The sequence below is a fragment of the Lontra canadensis genome, unplaced genomic scaffold (assembly GCF_010015895.1).
Source record: "Lontra canadensis isolate GAN:19392208 unplaced genomic scaffold, GSC_riverotter_1.0 scaffold119, whole genome shotgun sequence".
Lineage (NCBI taxonomy): Eukaryota > Metazoa > Chordata > Mammalia > Carnivora > Mustelidae > Lontra > Lontra canadensis.
Window position 1 is genome coordinate 2,952,020 of NW_022631113.1, and position 25,818 is coordinate 2,977,837.

General features: G+C 36.5%; 1 protein-coding gene across 1 annotated transcript in view; it reads left to right on the forward strand.

Moving 5' to 3' along the window:
* Positions 1–25,818, forward strand: part of KLHL1 (kelch like family member 1) — a 373,856-nt gene that overhangs the window by 331,199 nt on the left and 16,839 nt on the right. Inside the window, exon 9 of the mRNA XM_032841065.1 lies at positions 16,557–16,769. Within this exon, the coding sequence (XP_032696956.1) occupies positions 16,557–16,769 (213 nt within the window). The remainder of the gene's footprint in view (positions 1–16,556; positions 16,770–25,818) is intronic.

The window sequence follows — 25,818 nt, forward strand, 5'->3', positions numbered from 1 at the left end:
ATGCTACTAAATGTTTGGTGCCTAGTATGTATTTTTTGTGTGATTATACTAGTGTGTCCACTTTCCACCATTTTCATTCCTATCATCCTAAATCAAGAATTTTTCATTTCAATACTGTTGAAATTTGGAGCCAGATAATCCTTTACTGGAGGTGAGGCTCTGTCCTATGCATGGCAGGATGTTCAGCAGAATTCTGGGCTTCTCTCCACTACACGCCATCTCTGTCTCTATTCCAGTATGACAAACAGACGTTGCCTCATATCCTATAGGGATGACAAAATATACTCCGTCTTACTCACATAAGAACCTCCTCCCCTAAACAAAGTTAGTAACACATGGGTCCTGAACAACTGCCAGGGTTTCCACTCTGGTTTTCCTACTTCTCTTTCCCCTACCATCCACTTGCTAAAGTAGTCAGAACAATTGTTTTACAAATACAGATGAGAGGTCGTTTCTCTTCAAGGTCTTCTCTTTACAAACCAAATAGAGAGCCTATCTTCGCCAAAAGAGATCCATTGGCTCTTGCCCCCGCCTACTCTACTTTTTTCTTTCCTCTTTGCTTCAGCCTCAAATATGGCAAGTTCTACCCCCTCAGTCCCTTTGAATTTGCAGTTGGCATTGAAACCATCCATTTTGGCAGTTTTATTGAGACCTCTCAGGACCATCAGCACCAGCAGACTGGCCCCTTCTCCCGAGACCTCAGGGTTCCAGTGTAAGGGTCCCTCTTTCATTTCACAGACACCAACTCTTGCTAAATGTGGCCCAGTAGCAGATGTATGGGCTTCAACAACATAAGTTCCTCCTCCAAACATCAAAATCTTAATTATTATAATCTATTCTTTTTGTTCCTCAGTACTTGGGGTGGGAGTTATTTCCTTTAGTTGATATATTTATGATGTAGGATTGGTAGGAACAGTATCTCAGACAAAGAAAAACTGCCAAATGGATGATCTCAAGGCCAACTGAGTGGTTTCAATAAGGCTTATTTTTTTAAGTGTTAAAAACCACCAAATGGATACAAAAAGAAAGGATGGGGTGATACTCATAGGAACATGAAAAAAACAAAAAGAGCAAGACCCTTCCCCTAGGGGAGGCCTAGCCCCTAGTCTTTTCATTTCTTTCTTGCATGCATTACTGCCAAAAATGGAACCAGGTGGCAAATCAGAACAATGGTTTGCAGAATTGCAGCCCCAACATCAAAAAGTACAGTATAGAAGAGATAATGTGAAAGAATGTGAGGACAGTTTAATAACTGAAATATACATCATGAAATTCAAAATGTTGGTCACCTGGGTGGTTCAGTTGGTCAAACGTCTGCCTTCAACTCAGGTCATGATCCCAGGATCCTGGGATCCAGCCCCACATCAGGTTCCCTGCTCAGTGGGGGGCCTGCTTCTCCCTCTCCCTCTGCCTGCCACTCTCCCTGCTTGTATTCTCTTTCTCTCTCAATCTGTCAAATAAATATATACACATTATAGCTTTGTGAACTTTCCCTAATACTTTACTTTGAAATATCTTTTTTTTAATTTTTTTTAAAAGATTTTATTTATTTATTTGTCAGAGACAGATGGAGAGAGAGCGAGCGAGCACAGGCAGACAGAGGCAGAGGGAGAAGCAGGCTCCCCGCCGAGCAAGGAGCCCGATGTGGGACTCGATCCCAGGACGCAGGGATCATGACCTGAGCCGAAGGCAGCCGCTTAACCAACTGAGCCACCCAGGCGTCCCTACTTTGAAATATCTTAATATATGTGTATTTTGTTACAAATCTTCTCCAAACTCAATCAGAAAAGGGTGGGATAAAAATCTAGCAAATCAAATATTTAATGGACAGTTTTATACACATTTTCACATGTTATTATAACTAAATTATCTTTCCACTTTCTTCTAATGCACCCTTCAAGTTGGCTTTTAAATTGGCTATCCACAGAATTCATTATTTGGATTGTTTTTCTTGTCCTTGTATTTTTTGATCAGCTAGGTTATGTATTATCTTAAGAAATCGTCTTTTACTCTAATACCATTCTTCATAACAAATATCACAGTGGGATAGCATTTAATCTTAGTTTTTATTCTTGAAATTGTCACATTTTAAATGAGTACATTTTTTTCCAAATTTAAGCCTATTCTACAAAAACGTTTTAAATGATTTAAGTTTCAAACAGTCTTTTTCCTTTAAAATCAAAATAGTATAGCTCTCTTTTGAGTATCCTTTTTTTTCTCCTGGGTGTGAAATAATGACCTCAAAATTCTGTGGTATGATGACTATCTATTAATGTCTAGTTGCTTTTCCTGTTTTACTCAGAGAGAAACATAATTACTAGAAAGTGACCTTTCACGTTCAGACCCGTAGCAGAAAATTGTTTCAACATCACCTTCTGACAGTTGTTTATCTTTTTCTCATCTCTACTGACATGACTTTTTTCCTCTTGTTTGCTTTCACATCTCACTAATGTGTCATGGTAACCTGACTGTTGCCTCTCTAAAGATTGTTTTGAATAATTCTCCCAATTAAGACAAATAAAAGCCAGTGAACAGCCCTCTTAAGTTTAGATTCTTTATGACACCATTTGTTATAGAAAAATAAGAAATCGGTTCTTGAGTCACCCGAGTGGCTCGGTGGGTTGAGTCTGCCTTTGGCTCGGGTCATGATCCCAAGGTCCTGGGATGGAAGCCCTGCCTCAAGCTCTCTGCTCAGTGGGGAGCCTGCTTCTCCCTTTCCCTCTGCCTCTTCCCTCCCTCATGCTCTCTTTCTCTCTCAAATAAATAAGTAAAATCTTAAAAAAAAAGAAAATAAATTGGTTCTTGGCTTAAAATTAATGAGTGTATTCTGATAAATTCAAGGGCAAAAATTGTATCAATTTCATGAAACATTTTGGTTTAGTCTCCCAATAAGACAGAGTAAGCTAAGTGGTAGATACGTCATATGCCAGCACAGCCAACAGACTTACTTGATAAATGGAAAAAAACCAACAAAACAATGGGTAGACATTGTGCTATGGTGATTGGCCATACAAAACCTTAGAATCCCCAGCTATCTGTACCAGTGATTCTTTTTGCTTTTTCTTTGCTTTCTGCTTGATTCTTTAAAACTTTGTAGCTAATGGGTCATTCTGTTTGCTTCTCTTTATTTCCTGAGTTAGTTCAAAAAGCAGATACTGATACTGCCTAAGCACATCCATAAATTGGCTTGAATTTTAATAAATGTATGTGACAGACCCTTGAGAACCTGCAAAACAGACAAAAACAGCGGGGTTTGCTTCATGATTCACCACGGCTAAACTGAGTCCGCTTATGCATTCAAAACCTCATGTTAATAATACTCATGGGGTAGTAGCAATTTCTGTGCACCCTGAAGCTTATACAGCTTGAAGAATCATAAGAGGAATCAATGTCTGTTGTTTTCTCCAGTATGTCCCAATATCTGGCACAGTAATTTAAGCCTTAGGGCCTGTCATTTGCAAGGTGCCTTCCAAGAAAGAGCCTATTTTTTATAATTCAAACTTTGATATTCTTTTTCTTAAAGATGGAAACCCAAATTGTATAACTTTTTTTATGAAAAGCAATTTGTATTAAAATTGTATTATCTTAGAGTCACGCATAAGGAAAAACAAACAAACAAACAAACGCGTGTTTGCTGAGTCCCACTTGGGAATAGTAATACACTCTGGAAGTTCATCATTTCTTTCCTGGGGTAGGGAATATATATGTGTGTGTGTGTGTGTGTGTGTGTGTGTGTGTATGTGTATATGTACATATGTGTGTATATGTGTATATATATATGTGTATATGTGTGTGTATATACATGTACGTGTATATATATATGTGTATACATATATATACACATACATATATACACACATATATATACACATATATACATACATGTGTGTATATATGTATATATGTGTATACATATATACATACACACACACACACACACATACATATAAGACTTGATTGATTTAACAGATTTCCAGAAAGTGGGGGAGCACTGTATTGAAAAGGAACAATCTGCGTCAAGTTTCCAAGTGTGAAAAGCAAAGGAGGAAAAGTTAAGTTTGACTGTAACATGAGAGAGAGTGGCCCCAAGGACTGGATAGAAAGGCCCCAGGATATACAACAGTTTAGCTAAGGTAAAGATGTTATAAAAAAGTCAGAAAGGACAGTGATGGGGTTGCATTTTAATTTTATAAAGATCACTCTGGCCGAAGAATAATTGATAATTTTTTGAGGAAACTATAAAATTATTGGAGCCTCCTCACACTAGTAGACTGGATATAATGCATCCCAAGAGTTCAAAGGGGCTATTTGATAAACCATGCCTCAGAGCTAGAATGCAGAGCAACAGCAGATAATTCATTTGGGCTCCCTACTGAGCATAGCCGCTGCCAGATTCTCCTCAGTCTGGAATTCAGTATCTTTTAGGAGTGAGACTTTCTCCAGTCTCTGCTCTTCCCAGCTGCCTTAGAGTCATCCTATGGCCCAGTCATACTGAATCGCACAGATCACTGGAACACGGCAACATGGTCCAAACAATTGTTTCCTTTCACAGACTATCTCTCTACTTCCATTTCTTTTTCATTGTTATTTTCCCAATAACTTGTGGCTATGCATTGTTCACTGTCCACTTAAATTTTCTCCTCAGATTTGTACCTGATCTGTGGATACCTCTGAAATCTTTCCAAAGTGACACAACTTCAGCCTAACACAACTCTGGTTCTCTTTGTGCATTAAATGCCATCTAGCAAGGGCAATATTAAAAGGATTCAGTTTATTACACTTGAGAACAATAATGTCAGGAAGTATTAAAAATACATTAAGATTTTCTTTTACCTAAATAAAATGTAAATGACACCATTTATATATTATTTTCCATTATCTGAAGCCTAGTTTAATCTGTACCATTCCATCAACTTTTTTTTTAACTTCACCCATTTAAAATTAATCTTTCCTTCTTTGTGACCCCAAGACACATGATTAATACTTTTCTCTGCCTTTTGTCAAAATTTTAATTCAGGGGGCGCCCGGGTGGCTCAGTTGTTTAAAGCCTCTGCCTTTGGCTCAGGTCATGGTCCTGGGGTCCTGGGATTGAGCCCCGCATCAGGCTCTGCTCAGCGGGGAGCGTGCTTCTCCCTCTCTCTCTCTGCCTGCCTCTCTGCCTACTTGTGATCTCTGTCTGTCAAATAAATAAAATCTTTAAAAATATTTTATTTCAGGGGAACATAGATGCTTTTTCTTTGACAGATCCCATAGATGAATCACCCTTTCTCAAGAATTGGAAACCAATACATGATTCATTTAAAAAAAAAATACACACACACACAAACTAAATATGTACAAAAATGTACTGGCCACTGTGATATATTAAAGAAAATAAAGCAAACCTGCCCTCAGAGAGCTTACATTATATTAGAGGAAAACTGGAAACATCAAAGGAAGGAAATGCAGACTTGTAATAGGTGTAGGGTGGGAGCTGGCTAAGAAACATGGGGATGGAGGGATGAAGGAGGTAGAGACCATTTCTGCCAGGTGTTAGGTTGGTATTAGGTTAGTGAATTCGACCAAGTTTTGGAGTGTGGTTAAATGACCTAACTCAATATGCATGTTTACAAGTAGAGGTTTCTTTAGAAAGAACAAGCACATTCTAATAAATAAAGGTAAGTATTTGCTATCAGATTTCCCCACGCAAATTTGCTTACCAGCCATTTTACAATGTCAGCAATTCTCAGACTGCACTTGCCACATTTCACAGCAAGCAGGAACAAGAGCAGTCATATAACCTGTTGTAAGCTTACTGAAATTACTTTTTCTTAGATTTTATTTATTTATTTATTTGAGAGAGAGAGAGAGTGAGCAAGTGAGAGAGAGACAGCACAAGCAGGGGGAGAAGCTGAATCCCCATTAAGCAGGACCGTACCGTCAGATACCCTAACAAGAACCTCTCAAGAAAAAATTCACTGAAGGGTCGATGCTGGAGTATCCTGATAGCAGCACGCTCTCGGGATCAGACTGAAGAGTTCTCCCATCAGTTGAGAAACACAGAATCAAACTTGAGTTCTGGATCCAGGGAGTTGCTTCAAATGTTTTATCCAGTAAGTGTTGTGGAATTCTTATATTTTTATTACACAAGGGAAGGGATATCTGAACATATTTTTGGAGTAACAATATATTGAGTGAAAATTGTATTTAATTATGAAGACTTCATCAGCAAAACCTCCAGATATGGAGACAATGGTCTAGGAAGCTATTTCTGTAGCCAGGAAACTGGTAACCAAGTGGTTAACAGAACTCCTCTCAACTGCATATTACTAAGAGCAGCTACAATGTTTTACCCAGACTTTCTGCTTTTCAATTTCCTTAACATCCTTCAGAAGGGCAGTTTTGAGACTTGCCCTCCTGTCTCCTTGTTTGGCTGCCTCTAGAATAAAGCCTTGCTTTGCTGCATAAGTCATGTCTTGGTGACTGTCTGCGGCATACCTGGCAGAAGAACTTGGGTTCAGTTACAATCTTGGTGAGCCAGGCAGGAGCTCTTTGCTGTGGTTTGTAAGTCCCCAGCCACTAATAGGAGTCTGGTGATAAGTCTCAAAAGCATCCTAGACCCTTTGTCCTATGGACCATCCTGGGGTTGGGGTGGGGGTGGGGGGGTCCCATCTCTACTGTGGCAAGGATGTGGTTTGGGTTTCAGTTTGGACAGACGTCCCTTGGTGAGTATTTCCCGTGCAACCGGAGGTGAGTTCACTTCTTTCTCCTGTTTAGTTTGGCTTTGATTCTTTCACCCATTTGGTTGCCTCCAAATACAGGGCTTTGGTTCTCTTGGCCTCCTTTTCTTGCTTAGGAAAAGGCTATCTAGGAAGCCATTTGGCTCAGCAGGCGAAGTTCTGACTTTTAGGGAGGAACCAGCGCTCACGGAGGTGCTCTGGGTTTCATTTGGTTTGTTTACTGCTGTGGCTTATGGTAAAAACAGCCTTGTTCTCACTGGAGAATGGGGAATGACCTCTTGATCCCCTCATGCAGCCCTCTGTCCAAAACTGGACAATCTTTTTTTATTTTTTTCAATGCTGGCCACAATATTTATTAGACTCCAGAGAAAAATGGCCAATGAACAGATCCATAAATTGTAATTAGATTTGTGTGATAAAAGGGAGATATTGAAAAGTGGACCTTTAACATGTTATTTGCATCCTGTTTGTATACTTTTATGTGTTTCCGTGCATATCGTAAATGTGAGGTATCTTCTCTATCTCTGGATGGCCTTGCTAAAATTAATTTGTAAAAGAGCTCTACTTAGTCAATTCAAAGGTAAGCACTTATAAAAATGGGGCATTCTAAAACTCAAAGATCGAAACTGATGTTTTGCAAGTTCACATGATCTTGGAAGATATTCAATATTAAAGCTAAATTAAGGTTGTTTTAATTAAAATGGGCATGTCTTTAGAATTATCAACATTACATATGAAATTTTTACTGCTTCTGTTTACTGAAAGTCAAGTAAGTTCATGTTATCTCCATTGCAAAATCTGTCAGAAAAGAAAAAAAAAAATTGAAGTTTGTCTAATGCCTCATGAAGTTGTATGAGTAATCTAAGAATAAACAGATGTAAGTAATTTTAATAAATGTAACTGAATACTGGAAATACTAAGGGAAACGGCCATTTAGGCAAGGGAAATGAGACTGGTTATTTAAAGATGGTAAACTTAGGACCAAATCTGTCCTAATATAAAAAGGAGAGCTGTAGAAGGTTTGTGAGAAGGGACTCTTTGGAAAGGAATTTTATATGTGGTACAGACTGACTAAGATTATGTAAATCAGCTTATTAGGGAAGAGAAGGAAGTGTAAGAGAGCAAGATGGGGCAGAAGTTGAGCAGTGACACAGTATCAACAGAAGCCTTAACTAGTTCTCTAAGGAGCTCCAAAAGTTGGATTACCCTTCAGAACGCTCCTAAATTCAGGCAAAAGGGCTGGGATTTTATAACAGTCCTAGGATGTGACCACCTGCGCAGAGGGCATGCCCTTAGCAAGGCAGTTATCTTCAGTCCAGGCGATCCCTGATGGCCTCTGAGAGCTGAGGACTGTTGGCAGCATTCTTACAACTGACAGTCCTTCATTCCTGACAGAGATTCTGGTCAGCACATCAGAGCATCTATGGAAGAACTCAAATCCATGCACTGCCCTGGATGTCCTTGTCTCAATAAGTATATATCAACATGGGAGATGACAGGAAGGAATAAAGAAGGGACAGCATACATTTTTTTTTAAATTCCTCTTGGTGGAATAAAGGAGTTTTAATATCATAAATACACTAGTATAAAACTGGAATTTGGTTTTCCTATTAAATTGAGTTTCCTTAGATTATTGGTCTAAACTATAAACAAAGGTTTTTCTTTAATCTGCCTAGAAAAAAATATGTTTCTATATTTCTGTCTTTATTAAGCCATTGGTTACTTAAAGTTGAATCTTTTCAATATTAAAAGAGCTAAGTTTTTTGTTTTTTGTTTTTAACAACTATGTAACCCTCTTCATTTGTCTTTAGAATCTCTTACTGCCACCTTGGCTAAATAGATCATCATTAAGTTCTGTGATGATCTGTAATCTTATTTAAGCACGTGCTTTAAAACCTCATGATATTTCACAAACTTCCCAAAATTCAACTTCTAAATGAAGTATTTTGTACTAAGCTTATTTTTTGGGGACATAAAATTACATGGGAAGCACTGTCAAATAAGTGATGATAATCCTTCTTAAGTTTCATTTTATGGTTGAATGCTATAACTCTTCTAGAAATTATACAGAATCCTTAAGGTTTTAAAAGATTCTGGTATAACTATTATCACTTGCAATTTTAATTATTAAAGTGTTGTATGTTACAGAATTCCACTGTAATGACAAATACAGGTCTCTGTTACCTTTAAGATCACAAAACTTAAGTAAGAATTTCTAGAACTAATGGAAAATCTAAATTCAAAGAGACTCTTGTTTAGAACATTGCTGGTTCTCTACTGTTTGCTCTTCCAGATTTAAGGCTATCTATGACTTACAGAAATTGGAAAATACTTCTTTGTAAATAAATATGAAATATTTATCTTTTTCATCCTATGATCCTTCCAAAATTAAAAAAAAAAATTCTCAGTGTGTATTCTTATATTTTCATGACAATGTATTTATTTGCATAAGTTCAATAAGTCTGATCTCCTTATGACAGGACACAATTGGAAATACTGGTTATTTTACCAAGGTTTTGAGTCATCAGGCATATTTTAGGGAGATGTTCATAGACTGAGATATGACCAGATAGTTTTATGGAGCTAAGGCTGACTTTATGGAACCAATGAAGCCCCTTAGAAAAATTGTCCTGGTACTTTGTTTATAGGACTCCGAGCAGCCTCACCAGGAGAGTAAAGAAGGTTACTTCCTGGCATATACAGGAACCTCAGGATATTCTGGGAACTATAAAAGAGAGGAATTCCCCAAATATATAGGTATTATAGGTAAAGCCTGATGGTAAGTATTTAGCTTGGCTTTTTAGCCTTGAGAGACTGTTATAAGTTCATTAGGAAATTCCTTATGAGCATTTCCAGTAAAGCAGACAAAAGAAAAGAAAACAAAACAAACAAATGAAAAAAAACCTATATGGCCAATCACTATTCTTATTGTGCTTATGTAAATAATGAAGCCAAGTTTGTTAAAATTGGGCTTATTTTACAAACAAATTAGTTTTAATTTGGCTATCTTTGGAAATGAGGGTGATTTTAGAGAGAAATTATGTTTCAGTAACATGCCTTTATGGATATGAGATTCTAGCTCTTGATTAGCTTAGAGTGTTTGTTGTTTGCCTAAAAAATGACTGGATCCTGAATTCTTCTGATTTTCTCAAATATCTGACAAGACTCTCCAAACCAATGTTTCCAATTTTTTTCCCCATTCTCTTGACTTGAAATCACCAAAAACTAAAACTGCTCTATTTTTCCTGAAGCCATGGAAACTGAACCTAACAACCTGAGGTAAACTTTAGAGAAAAATTTCCACATGGCCCATGTTAGATGATCTTCATGCCTATTGTTGTCTAGCCACTCAGAAAGATCACCAGAGACCCACAGATAACTGAGTAAGTTTATTCCAGCCATCCTAATTAGATGGATCTACCATTGGAAAATCCAGACACTGAAATGTTTATGGATGGAACAGCTTTATGGTTCAAAGACAATGAAGATCTGAATGCAATGGTGACCCATCAGCTGTTGTCCATTATTGAGGACACCAGAAATTATACCATTCAATTTCCCAAAAGAACATTTAGGCAGATCAAACTGCCAAACTGGCAGTCAATACAAAAAGCCCAAAGCTCTCTGTAATGATTTTAGTCCAGACATAGATGTAATTAAATAACAACCTCAGTTTTCCTTGGTGGACCTCAGAAGAGCTAAGAAATGGGGTTTGGACACCATTTTGGCATTAAAACCAGCTGGAAATACATTGATTCCTTATCCCAGAACATCTTCTTTTTTTTTTCTTTTTTTTTAGATTTTTATTTATTTATTTGACAGAGAGAGATCACAAGTAGGCAGAGAGGCAGGCAGAGAGAGAGGAAGGGAAGCAGGCTCCCTGCCGAGCAGAGAGACTGACGCGGGGCTTGATCCCAGGACCCCGGGACCATGACCTGAGCCGAAGGCAGAGGCTTAACCCACTGAGACACCCAGGCGCCCCTCTCCCAGAACATCTTACAGAAGAAATGATTAACCATATTCACCAAAAGCATCCATTATGGGTATGATGCTATTCTTCAATGGATCTGGAATTATATTGCAGGTCCCAGTCTTCAGAGAACTGTTCAAAAAATGTGACCCTGCAGTAAAAACAATCCTAAGACTGGGCTCTCACCAGCTCTAAAATGTATAAAACTTATGTTGGGGTCTGTTATCAAAGGAACGAGACTGAGACAAAGTGCAAGTTATGCAAAGCTTTATTCTATGCCAAGCATTAGAAGTCAGACTGACCAGCCAGGGCTGCCTCCGAAGAGAACAACCCTGTCCTGATCTCACAGGCTGGTTTTATAGGGCATAACCACAGACCCAAGGTATGTGCCTTCTATTGTTAAGGCGTTTACTCACAGAATCGATACCCAGAACCGATACCAGGAACTACTGGGGCGTTTATTCCCGGAATGAAGTCCGTGGATATAAACAACAATATGGCTACCTAGGCAATATGGAGTCGCTCTGGCTAAGCAGGCCCTAATAGTTAAACAGGTTTTAACATTAAATCGGCCCTAATGCTTAGAGGCACTGAACCTGGAGAAGGGTGGCAGGTAGATTTTATTATGATGCCATAAACAACAGGTGATTTTTAGTATTTGCTAATATTTGTAGATCCCTATGCAAGCTGGTTTGAAGCCTTACCATGACCTTCAGAAAAGCCCTCCAAAACTGTCAAAACAGTCTTAAGCAAAATCATTCCTAGAATTGGATTGCTGTTAATAATTCAGAGCAACAATGGAGCAGCATTTGTGGCAAGAGTCACACAGGCAGGGTCCCATGCCTTGGGCATTCAATGGAAATTACACATTTTCTGAAGAGTCTACCCAACTGGGGAAAAAAAAAATGAATTTTTGGCAAAGATATGCCAAGAAAGCAACTGAACTTAGGAAAAAGCTTCTTGGGTAAGAGTGGCCCCTAGAAGCAGGCTTGAATTAAGTTTCTATGAAATGTTGTATGGAAGGCTCTTTCTACACTCATTCATGACTTAGAGGTCCCCATTAGGGAACTGGATACTATCAGTTACATTCAGTATAGCAGGATGATATACCTCAGAGATGTGCCCTTACACCTCCTGAATCTTGGAGACTTGGGGTTATTAAAGATCTGGAAGAGCAAGCACCCAGAGTACCAGCTCCAACCTTGTTGGACAGGACCTTATGAGGTGCTACTAACTGTACTTTCTTCAGTGAAACTACAGGGAATTAAGCCATGGATTCATCACACTCAAAGGACAAGAATCCATAGGTTTGCTATACTCAATCAGCAAAAAAAACATTGAAAAGAACACTGCTTGTTCCAGCAAGCCTCTGAAACTACAATTTAGGAGAGGTGGTCTGAAGAAATCAATAAGTACAACAAGCTTCTTGGTTATAGCAAACTTCCCCTGAGGCCCTAGATAAAATACAGTGATAACCAAAGTACAAAAACTTTGGTAATATAGAATGTTGGGTTTCAATATGGAATTAAATGTCCCATTCTTCTAACCTCAATCTTCCCTCCATTTCAGCAGAAAGTGTCCATCATCCTAATTCCCTCAAGAATGAGGAATGACCAAAAGACAGTGGGGATTAGAACTAGTAAACAAAGAGTTAATGGGACAAATCTCAGGTGCAATTTTTAACCAGATCTTTTTCATCTGCCTTTAAATTTCCCTTACTCTACCACTTAGAAGGGCAGACTTGAGGCTTGCCCTCCTGTCTCCTCATTTGGTTGCCTCTAGAATAAACCTTTCTCTTGATGCATACTCCATGTTTCAGCGATGGTCTTTGCCATGGCATCAGGCAGAGGGACTTGAGTTTGATTACAGTCATCGCAAAGTATGCACTATTGATAAGGTATGACAAATATTAAAGAACTTTACCTAGGATACAGATTATAAACAATGTTAATTTTCTGGGAAAAAGAAAAAGTGGGACCAGAAAAAAATTTTCTAGTAGAGATACACCTGAATCAATCGAGAGATGAATGAGAGGTATCTAGCCTATGCAGGAAAAAGGTATCTAGGTAGAATGCACAGTGGCAAAATAGGGCTAGAAAAGACCTAGTTCTGTGTCAGAAACTTCTAATTGTCTCCTAATACTTATCCACTCCTTTTTCTATGAAATATAAATACTCACTGGTTAACTAAGCATATGGCCACCTAAAATAAAAATAACATTTTGTAGCACCTTATCAATTACTTGTTGCCATTAACTAAGTTTGGTCAGTGGTATAACAAAAGTGAGATATGCAACTTTTTAAAGATGATTTACTTAATTTTATTTATTTCTGAGTGTAGTTTATATACATCGCTACATTAGTTTTCAGCATAAAAGGTAATTATTTAATTTCTCTATGTTATTTAATGCTTACCACAAGTACAGCTACTGTCACCTTACAATGCAATTACAGTATCATTGACTAGATATCCTATGCTGTACCTTTTATTCTCATGACTTATTCCATAATTGGAAGCCTGTGTCTCCCATTCCCCTTCACAAATTTTGCCTCCACCCCCTTTCCTTCTGGCAACCCTTAGTTTGTTCTCTGTATTTATAGGTTTGATTTCTGCTTTTTGTTTATTAATTTGTGGAATCTTAAAAAAAAAAAAAAAGAAAAAGATTCTTAAAGGGAGAGGGTGCACTCCTTCCACTTTTCCTTTGTCCTGTTGTCTGAACTATAGTGGTGACAGGGGCTACCTTCAGCCTTCAGGACAAGAGTGTTTGCAGAGAATTCTAGAATGGGATTTAGCATTTATGTACATTTTTCAAGTAAGAAGTGCTGCCAACTTTTTCACACTGCCTGCAAGGATATTTGTAAATCAAACAGCTAGGAAGATAGAGACTGTGTCTTTCTTTGGGGCAGAGAACAGATTTGTCCCTTGACCAGAATAATAAAGATAACATCTCCCTTCAGAGCAAAACTTGGGCAGCTTTGTTGACAGGTTTCTTTAAAGAATTAGCATTTTTTCAACTCAGTGTTCCTCAGATGTGAGAAAGGCCAAGGCCCACTGCATGTGCAATATTTACGTGAGCCTCTATTGTCCTATTGAGCTTTGAGGTAGAGGTGGACAACAAGAACCAATGTGAACTTGAAGATCATGGTGCTTAGTTTGCTGTGAATAATAGCAATTGTTCTCTGACCTAGGAGTCTCCTGTCTTTCTCCAGCATCTACAAAACTATGATGGACTAATTTCTTAGATTTCAAGTAGTAAAAAATATTCAGATTTCTCACAATTCTTTTTTTTTTTTAAGATTTTATTTATTTATTTGACAGGCAGAGATTACAAGCAGGCAGAGAGGCAGGCAGAGAAAGAGAGAGGAGGAAGCAGGCTCCCCACTGAGCAGAGAGCCCAATGCAGGGCTTGATCCCAGGACCCTGGGACCATGACCTGAGCTGAAGGCAGAGGCTTTAACCCACTGAGCCACCCAGGTGCCACTATTTCTCACAATTCCTTACAAAGGGTCATATTCTACAGACGATATGTTTTAAAGTGAAAACAGCCTGGGTCTCACGCTAGCCCTTTTAAATACATTTGAACCCATATCCTAACTAGTACAGGATTTGTTTCCTGAAATTGCTATATTTTATTTTCTAGAATATGAAATGCATGACACTCATTTAGATGGGCACATGGCAAGTAGGTCTCAAAACACCAAGACCAGGTCACTAAACTTGAGGTAAAATTCATCTGAGTGTTAAATAAACACACAAATCAGGGAAAGTCGTGGGGAAGACTGATTCTTGCTCTTCTCAGCAAAATTCAGAAGAGTTCAGTTAAATCAGGGATCTTCCCGATCTCACATTATCCACAGCAAACTGAACTATGTACCTGATAATTCCTAAGAATGTTATTTCTCTGTCCTTTTCTCATCACCTCAGAATGAAATTGCAGCTCTGCAGCATGGCATCAATGCCTGTGTTCTCAGCCTAGTCTTTTCATCTACCGCTGCATCTCTCCTTTCCCCTCTTCCATAACCCCCCTTCCATCAGTATGACATACCTGCCACTCTTTATTTATCACTCGCTATGACCTTTCTTGCCTCTTGTCTTTATACATAATGTCTTCCCTGTATGTGATGCTTTCCCCCACTTCTTCATCTTACAAATTTCCACTCATCTTTCAACTTTAAAATGTCACGTTTCCTTTCTTGCTGTGAAATTGTCAGCTGCCACTTCCTATCTTGTCAGTGCATTCACGTCTAGCATCAGACTCTTCCCTGCTCCTCAGGTTCTCAACATCTAATTTTTCATTGTAGTGAAGCAAAGCAGGGAATCAACCTAAGTCATGATTAAACAGCTTATGAAGGGAGATCTGAGAAAATAATTGTACATGAAGTTATATGCATACATTCTAGCATTTATTCTAACTGCTTGAGAGTATATTGTGTCTATCCTTTGGTTATTTTTAGAACTTTAACTATAATTATAGTAATAGTTATTCATTTTTTCATTTTAATTCTTAATCACTTAGCAAATTTATGTTTCAGAATAAGTGGATTAGAGATAATGTTAGCTGATTCCATATTATTTGTAGAGTACACAATTTTCAGAATCTTTCAAGTATTAAGATACATCTATTAGTTTTAAAAGTGGATTCATAGAGCAGTCCAAGAGGACACTACTATATTTTACAAAAATTACATTTTTATCATTTGTTTTTTGAAGCTCATTTTTGAGGAAAAATTCAATGCATTTACTCTTGTCAAGTAATTCTGCCTTAATATTAATCACTATATTAATTGCTGTAGTTGCAACTGCATTGTTCCTCTGTAGCCTATATAATACTATATAGTCTATATAGAAAGACATTAAAAAGGACATGTACCAAATGAAAGAACCCACTGATAATATAGCCTAGGCTTTCATAAGTAATTTATAAAATAAGAGCTACCATACATCAAACATTTATGTTACAAAAGGGATTGTCAAATATTATGTCATTTTTATCAAGGCATTATATAAATTTCTTTTTTGTATAATCCCTGTGTTACTGGATTTTATTAATGGAGGGTTCACACAGAAGAAAGAGACTTACTGAATAGTGGTTTGTAATAGACATAATTATATTAAAGAAGTCATTGATGATGTAACTTGTGAACTTTACAGGAAAATTTAATTTCCAAATAAAAGGCTATACTAATAGGCTCAATATTTGACTTCTAAAATGTAAGCAATATGCTTAATTATCATTAGTTTCTATGTACATTTAGCAATATATTGGTATATTAGTATATTAGCATTAACAAGTGTTTAGGATGACAAAAACTTCTCCGTTTCATTTCTGGGTGCTTCTATAAGTTAAACTGTCCAATACATGTTCTTTAAAATGTTCCTCTTGATTAATTTCAACTTACTGAAGATTGAGATCTGGCAGATAACTGTGAGTAACGAAGCAAAGAGGCGTTACAACCATAAAGCACACACTTGGGCGGTCAGAAACATTTTATCATGGCAGGCTTTCAGAGAAACATAAACAGCTTTAAAAAAAAGTTTCTAGGATTTGAAATCAGTTTAAACATCATATTTTAGTTATTAAATTATATTAGAGCATGCATTTGCAAATCTAAGACCTGCATGACTTTATATACTAAATAATAATATCTTCCTATGCATTTACTTCAACTTAATACTATACATTTCAGTTTCTATTTATCAATATATCATAATGTCCACCGATAAAGCAAAAATTCCACATCTAATCTTATTAACACACATGTGAGACTCATATGGTGATAGAAAATTTATTTTTAAAAGACTTCTTTTCTACATTTTTGTCATTCAGAGTATAGTATTAAATCCTATTTTTCTGATTGTGTTTTTAGGTTATATTCAGTTGGAGGTCGTGATGGAAGTTCCTGTTTGAGTTCAATGGAATATTATGACCCTCATACAAATAAGTGGAACATGTGTGCTCCAATGTGTAAGCGGAGAGGGGGTGTTGGAGTGGCCACCTGCGATGGGTTTCTCTATGCGGTAGGAGGTCATGATGCTCCTGCTTCAAATCATTGTTCCCGGTTACTAGATTATGTAGAAAGGTAAGATCCAAGGTCCCAGTTATACTGAGAGAAATAATATAAATTATACTGATGCCTAATTCAAGTGATTATAAAAACTGCGTAATTTAAGAAGGGTAAATCTGCTTTTTAAATCTCTTCTGTGTCTTTATACCACTCCCCCGCCCTCATACACACATGCACAACACTTTCATTCTTTTTTTTTTTTTAATTCCAGCATAATTAACATCCAATGTCATATTAGTTTCAGGCATATGATACAGTGATTCAACAATTCTGTATATTACTCAGTGCTCATCAAGATAAGTGTACTCTTAGGGCACTTGTGGCTCAATCTTTTAAGCATCTGCCTTTGTCTCAGGTCATGATCCTAGGGTCCTGGGATCGAGCCCCACATCCGGTTCCCTGCTCAGCAGGGATCCTGCTTCTCCCTCTCCCTCTGCTGTTCCCCCTGCTTGTGCTATCTAGCTCACTCTCTCTCAGATAAATAATAAATAAATATCTTTAAAAAAAGAAGTATAGTCTTTTTTTTTTTTCTTTTAGAGATAGGGAGGGGAGATAGAGGGAGAAAGAGACTCTTAAGCAGGCTCACACCCACCATGGAGCTAACATGGAGCTCAATCTCACACCCTTGAGCTGATGACTTGAACCAAAATTAGGAGTGGGCTGCTTAACCAACTGAGCCACCTAGGTGCCCCAGGATAAGTGTACTCTTAATCCTCTTCACTTATTTCACCCCATTCGCCTCCCCCTGATAACCATCTATCTGTTCCCTATAGTTGAGTTGTTTTTTTTTTAATTTGCCTCCCTTTTCCCCTTTGTTTTGTTTCTTAAATTCCACATATAAGTGAAATCATATGGTATCTTCTCTGATTGGCTTATTTAACTTAGCATTATACTCTCTAGCTCCATCCATGTTGCTGCAAATGGTAAAATTTTTTTCTTTTTATGGCTGAATAATATTCCATTATATATCTATATATATGTGTGTGTGTGTATGTATATATATATCATATATATATCATATATATATCATTATATATATCATATCTATGTATCATATCTATATATCTTCTGTTGATGGACACTTTGACTGCTTGCATAATTTAGTTATTGTAAATAATGCTATAATAAACATAGGGATGCATACATTCTTCCAAATTAGTGTTTTTGTATTCTTTGGGTAAATACCCACTAGTGTGGTTATCGGATCATATGGCAGTTCTGTTTTTCTCCACATCTTTACCAACATTTATTGTTTCTTGTGTTTGATTTTAGCCATTCTGATAGGTGATATCTCATATATGAGGTGATATCTCACTATGATTTTGATTTACATTTTCCCAAGGATGAGTGATGTTGAACATCTTTTCATGTCTGTTGTCCATTTGTAGGTCTTCTTTGGAGAAATGTCTGTTCATGTCTTCTTACCACTTTTTAATTGGAATTTTTTTTTTTTTTCTGGTGTTGAGTATTATAAGGTCTTTATATATTTTGGATACTAACCCTTTATCAGATCTGTCATTTGCAAACATTTTCTCCCATTCAGTAAGTTTAGGTCTTTTAGTTTTGTTGATGGTTTTCTTTGCTATGCAGAAGCTTTTTATTTTTATGTAGTCCCAATAGTTTATTTTTGCTTTTGTTTCCTCCACCTCAGGAGTAATAACTAGAAAAATGCTGCTACAATCAATGTCAGAGCAATTACTACCCATGTTCTCTTCCACGATTTTTTATGGTTCAGGTCTCACACTTAGGTGCTTAATCCATTTTGAGTTTATTTTTATGTATGGTGTAAGAAAGCAGTCCAGTTTCATTATTTTGCATGTTGCTGTCTGGTTTTCTCAATACCAGTTGTGGAAGACACAGTCCTTTTCCCAATGCACATTGTTGCCTTTTTGTCAAAGATTAACTGACCATATAATTTTGGGTTTATTTCTGGCCTTACTTTCATTCTTTTTTGTTTTGTTTTTTTCCATGCTTTCTCCCTCCTACTCTCTTTCTTATGTCCCTCCTTTTTTCCTTCAACTAATATTTAAAACCCTGTTAGTTTTTTCACAAGAATTTAAAGTAAGATTTTAAAAGATCCTTTAAAACAGTTTTAAGTAATTTATTTATAAATACTTGTTATTTCTCTTTATAAAGAGTAAATATTTTATTGTTCTATTCATCCTATCTTGTTCTACTACTTCCTTCAAACTCTCAAAGGTGAATTATGGACTGTGTTTTGTGTCATAATGGAAGACAGAGTTTCTTAATGGAAGAAAGACTTATTACAAGTCTATTTTCTGTAATCCTGGCCGTCTTTTAATTATTCCTAAAAATGCCCAAGTTCACAAAGGTCTGGAGTGTAAAGTCACCTTGGCTTTAGGCTTGATCCAACAACCCAAACACTTCCTGACATAGTTATAGCTAAATTTCTCTCTAAGGGCTGTACATCACTTACAACTATTACATTGTGTGCAGTAAGGATTAGAGAATTAGTGAACCCTAGGATGATATTTCTTATTACATAAAGATACATGCTGATATATAGGGAAGTGAGACTAGGGAATACTCAGGTCAACTGTTTTATCAGTTGGGATAGAATAAGTAATTCTACTGTACTAACTTCAAAATTCTCTGTGACTTAATGCCATAATTTTTTCTTACTAATGTTACATGTCCGTGACAGATCCATGATATCAATGCTCTGTTACTCAGATTGGCATATAAGCTACAATATAAGCACTGCTGGTATCAAAAGGGAAATGTATACATTGTCCACAGATTCCTAAAGACTCCACATGCCAGTAATATAATTCTCTTTTCTTCATACTTTGGCAAACCAGTTACATGGCCACAGAAAACTCCATGAGGGTAGGATAACTTCTATATGGGAGAAGAACAAGAGATATTTGGTGGACTGCAGTGATGAGCATAACAATATTCCTCTTAACATTAAGAAACCACATCCGTCATATTCATGTTTACAAGTGGTACAGTCAATGGCAGAGAAGTGCTCTATCTTTTATATTGTTCTAAGGATAGGGGATGCTTTTTGCTGAAAATAAGGCCATTGGCAAGAGATAGCTTTTCGTAAACAGACTCTGTTCAAACTTAAACCACTTCTTGAATAAAACATATTTAATGTTATTGCTACTATGTGAAATGGACTGTAGATATATGGCTATCTAAGCGCAGGAGGAAAGCATTACACTCAATACAGTTTCACTTCAACATTCTCTTGTCCAGTGAAATTAGGAACCACAGGTGTTATAGTGCGGACAGTGGTCAGAGTCCAAATAAATAGATGTATGCTTTTATATAAACAAACATGAAATAATTCATTTAAAAATTACTGCTAATAGACTGACAGCTCATTCACATTTTCCTCTGCTAAATTCTTGGAAAAATAGCAAGAAAGATTAATATGATGTGGCTCCTATTTTTACTATATATCTTATATAAATGTTACAAATGAAATGATATTTCATTTATTCTCTTTTAACTATACTCTATAATGTATTGCAATGTTGTTTGTGAACAGAGGCATAAATAATTCAGTCTAGGAGTACATTTATGATGCAAAATTAGACTTAAATAAGCATAGCTGTTTTAAGTTATAGGAGTAGTGAGTATGCGCAGCTTAAGTAATGCAGAAGCACACAGCATTATCATGATTCTTATCCCAGCTCACATTATGTGTCAGATTAATAGCATTTTTGAGCTTTCTGCAACATATATTATATATTGATGATTTCAAATGTAAATCATCAATAAATCAAGGTACATAATAGTACTCTGTAGAATTATTTTACACATGTAATGTAAAGACTATTTTTCAGTATATAACCATAGGAAAACAAACTATTAGGAATAACAAGTAGTGTACAATGGTATCTATTATAGATTGATAGAACAAATTTTATTGTAGGACAATGATTTCTCATGGAAACATAAAGGTATTATATAAGAACGCTGTTAAAGTACAGTTATATAAGACATCAAAAGTTATAAAGTGTCAGGCTGTCTTGAACACAAAAAATACTGGCTCCTCAAATCAGAGCAGGAAAGATGGCAAGACCTTGGCAAAGATAAGGAGTTTAGAATAGTTGATGGAATGGTGAATAGCAGTTTTGCAGCCAAGCCTCACTCTAATAAGAGCATCTTAGTGGACAAAGTCAGTGTCCAAAAGATGCAGTAAGTTCTAGCAGAATTGCCCAGAGGGTGCAATCCATTAGACAAAACATTTATCTATTTTACTTACTCTACAAATATTATTTTGCATATATTTTTCACTATGCTAACTCAAGCTTAAAACTTACTAGGAAAAAAGAGACAGATAAATAATTAGAACTTCAAGATCACAAATAAAACAGAAAACCAGGCAATGGATCAGAAAATACATTCAAAGGCATCAGTACCACTGCTGGCTAATAATAGATCAAGACCACCTTTGACCTCAAATTTGCATCCCAGTAACAAGGCCTGCAGGAGAGGGATATCCAGATAATAAGAGCCTTCTAAATCTGCTTTTGTAATATCCACTTTTGCTTCCTCCAATTTATTCTCCATATAGTAGCCAGAGATCATTTCATAATGCAGATTTGACCGGAAAGTGCAATAAAGTTTTTCTTTGTACCAATTATCAATATTATTATGAAACATTATTTAAAATTTTTCAAGACAGCCAGGATCCATGTGCTGGTGATGATCTAGATTAGTTTATTCACCCTTATACTCCTTCAGTTGGCATAATTCTCGGTGCAAAGTAAGTCCTCATCAAGCACTTAGTAAATCAGGTAGAAAAACAGATCTCAAATTTCTCACAGGGAAAGGCATCTGGAGATACACTGTACATAGGAAGTTATATAGATTAACAGATAGATGGACAGATAGATAGAAAGAATGAAAGGGAAAGAAAGAAAAAAAGGATTCATGAAAGGATGGAAGAATAAGAATGGATGGGTGAATGGACTGATAAAAAGACATAGATTTTTTAAAATTTTTCTATTTTCATGTGAATGCCCATTTCCATCATTATAGATGGAGTATCAATGATTCACGTACATACATTTTAAGCATTTATTGGGTAGGCACAATTTTTGACAAGGCCTAAAATATTAAGCAACTTTTCAGACATCAATTAACAATTATATCTTTATATCTAATCTAAACACTATTAACAAATAAGCACTTGTGAATTTTATTTTTAGATTTTTTATTTACTTATTTGACAGAGGGAGAGAGATCACAGGTAGGCAGAGCAGCAGGCAGAGAGAGAGGGGGAAGCAGGCTCCCCTCCAAGCAGAGAGCCCGATATGGGCCTCAATCCCAGGACCCTGAGATCGTGATCCAAGCCAAAGGAAGAGGCTTAACCCACTGAGCCACCCAGGCGCCCCGAATTTTTTTATGTTACTTAAATATAAAGCTTTTGTTCAAAGTTTACCAAAATTCACACACTGGTCATATCAGAAAAAGTCATCCAAAATAAAAATATCTAATTTTCTGTCAAGATATGGTTCAATATATTTTTTAAGATTTTTATTTATTTATTTGACAGACAGAGATCACAAGTAGGCAGAGAGGCAGGCAGAGAGAGATAGGGGGACGCAGGCTCCCCACCCAGCAGAGAGCCCAATGCGGGGCTTGATCCCAGGACGCTGGGATCATGACCTGAGCTGAAGGCAGAGGCTTTAACCCACTGAGCCACCTAGGTGCCCCATGGCTCAATATTTTTATCATCTTTAGATCTTGATAAAAATTAATAAAAGTTAGGATTTGCTGTCAGACATACTGCAATAATATTAATTTAACTAAATAGTTTTTTAAAGTTACCATAAAGATTAATACATAAGTTAAGAATAGAATTTTGGATTCTTTCATTTCTCTTCTTCGTTCATCTTTTTGGTTTTGAAAAAAAACAAGAGTTGTAGCAATTCTAAATAGTGAAAATAGATGACCAGGGAGAGACTTTTTATTTAAATCATGGGCCCTTATCCTAGGCCTTATATAGCATATTAATACATTCACTCATATTTTGATATATGTGAGATCCTAAATTTTCTACAAGACAGTAATTACTTGAACTGTTTAAAGTTAAAACATTAGATAGGGTCTTCTGAACTTTTTAGTAAGATGCTTTCTTCTTCTCCTTCCTAAGATCTTACTGTTAGCAGTAGCCAAATGAGTATGGCATACAAAGACTGACTAGTTTGCTATTAATGTTATTTTTCTATTATTGTGCACATAGGATCTTTGCTATTTCTTTAATAGCAAATTATGTTCAAATTTCTTTTAGACACATATACAAGAGATGGAAAGCCCAGCAGCCTCTGTATGTAGGGGCCCTGATTTACAAGTGGATGCAAAAGCTATTAACTAACACCGCAGCTAAACTAATTTAGATGTGTGATTAGGTATTTGCTTTAATGGCTTATGAGGTTTATGAGGTATCTCTGAAGTGGTCAACAGGAGAGTGGGAATATCGGAATAATCTGCTGTCCTTGTCCTGCCTGGAAGGATGGCATCATGGCCATTCATCTGCATGCTTTGCAGGGAGGAGGAGGACAATTCTATGGGAAGGTAGATGTACACGAGTAGATGAAACATTATGTCCTGTATAGATGGAAGGATATCAACCCTGCTGGTCAACTGCAGAAGTCATTTTCATGTTGTGAGAGGCTATTTAATACACAATTTGGACTCACACGGCTGATAGTAGTTTTCTGTTATATTAGTGGAGGAAATGACTATATAATCGATTACTCCTTACTTCTAAACTGTTAAAAGGTATTTATTTTTTAAAATGAGTTTTAACTAGCATTCAGGCCTCCTGAGTATGCTCCATGTTCTATTGACTGACAATAATTTAAGTAATTTTTGAAGCTCTGCTGAGGAAACTGCATCTGAGGAGTCAAAGAACTGTGTGGCTTATCATGGCTTTCCCTGGGTCTGTCAGCAATTTGTTTCTCCTCTCCTCAACCTTGAAGACAGGAGGCAATAAATATGATCGAAGTCAAAGTAGGATTTTTCACATGCTTTCATGGAGAAATTAAACTAACCTGAAATCAAATTAACTTTTTAAAACATTTTTGTATATATACACAAGGGATATTGGAAAGGGGTGCAGAAATCTAGTTACCCCATCTTCTTTCCCAGTGTTTTTGTGCCCATTGTATATTTAAGAGGAGTATTAAGGAAGATTGGGAGAATATCAATAAATACGTTTAAAAAACCTATCTTAAAAGTGAAGATGAAGCTCATAATCAGTGTAAGAATCACAAACACACAAACAATATTGAAAATGTTTTTTTTTTTTCCCTAACAGTGCGCTGACTTTCCCCCCTCCATCACGGGATTGAAATTGATAGTCACCTCAAAACCATTTCACTTGTCTTGTGACCCTAATTAATGCAACTGCCGCAACTAAATCAAAACAGGGAACGAGTCCTTACAGAACATGTGGAAGATCCTTTGAGAGGAATCTATACTGATCAAAAAAATTTGTATGTTGAGACTGAATTTGAACTAAGAAATCCTGTCTTGGATGATTGCAGCCTGATAGTTAAATCATTTTGAAGTTTTCTTTCTTTTTTTTTTTTTCTTAGTATTTTTTTTTTTTACTGAAGATTTATCTATTAGAGAGAGTGAGAGTGCATACATACACGGAAGTGGGAGAGGGACAGACTGAAAGGGAGAGGGAAAGAATCTCAAGCAAACTCCCCATAGAGCATGAAGCCTGACACTGCACTTGATCCTAAAACCCTGAGATCAGAACCTGAGCCAAAATCGAGTTGGATGCTTAACTAACTAATCACCCAGGCACCCCATGAAGTTTTCTTTCCTTTTCTTTGCTTTTCTTTGCTTTTCTCTTCTCTTCTTTTCTTTTCTTTTCTTTTTAACTTAGAAGTAGTGTTTGTTGATGTCATATAAAATCAGGAGAAAAAAATCATAAAAGAAAAGCAATTTCATCCGTAACTCATTGAAGTTCATTTATGTAAACTGATGTCAACATTTGATTCTTTTTCAATGTTTTAAAATATATTTACTAGTAAAGGTTAAATTACAGAAAAAAAATCAGTCTATTTCTTTGTTCCTTTTTCCAACGGTACATTCAGGCTCTATGTGTCAGGAGTAGAGCATACAATGAATGCTTAAACACACTGTCTAAGTAAATCAATGGACGGATTAATGTACATGGTCTGACGGATTGTGGCTTCTGATCTTAAATTCTACCAGGACTTGTGGCTTTTTTTTTTTTTTTCTTTTTTGGACACAGGTTTGAATCAACAAGACTCAAACAGGTATTTCATTTATTTTTATAAACTTTAGATATAGTTGTTACTAACCATATGTAAGTCATATGGTTAATACAGATTTATAAATATGTTTCAATGTTTTCTTTAAATGCAGATATTTTTATATTTCTTTTAAGGCAGATAATATACTTCATGAAATTAGTTGTTACTGTTTAGATTATTTCTAACAATTCTAAAATCTTAGTGGGCTAAAATAACTTTATCATTGTTTCTTTTATGGTTGAAATCTTTCATGATTATGTGTTGACTGGGTACAGTTTGGGCTACTTTTCTACTCCACATAATATTGGCTGATGCTACCATATCATCTGGGTCTGGACAGGCTTAGACCCTTTTCTGGAAGAGCTAACGATTGGGGCTGCCTCTCATCTGAGAGTTCAGCTGATGCTTCAGGCAGAGAACCATGGTTCCCTTGCGCTGGAATTTCCACCATATAATAGCTGGGATTCCAAGACAAAAAAGTCCAAGAGAAGTGAGGTCAAGAGGGCAAATATTCAATACAATGAACCATCATGCCTCTGCTCGCATCACTTGTTAAAGTCACACTGGCCAATGTTGGTCACAGCAAGGTGAGAGTGTAATACTCAAAGGTATGACACTAAGAAGTGTTATTTATCAAGGGCCCCTAAAGTAACAATGAGCACAACTGTGCTTACATTTTAAAAGTAGTTTTCCATTCTGAACTCATGTATGTATGTATATATGTGTATAAACATACATATTTTATTCTCATAGCATATATGTATGTATACACACAACACATGCACATA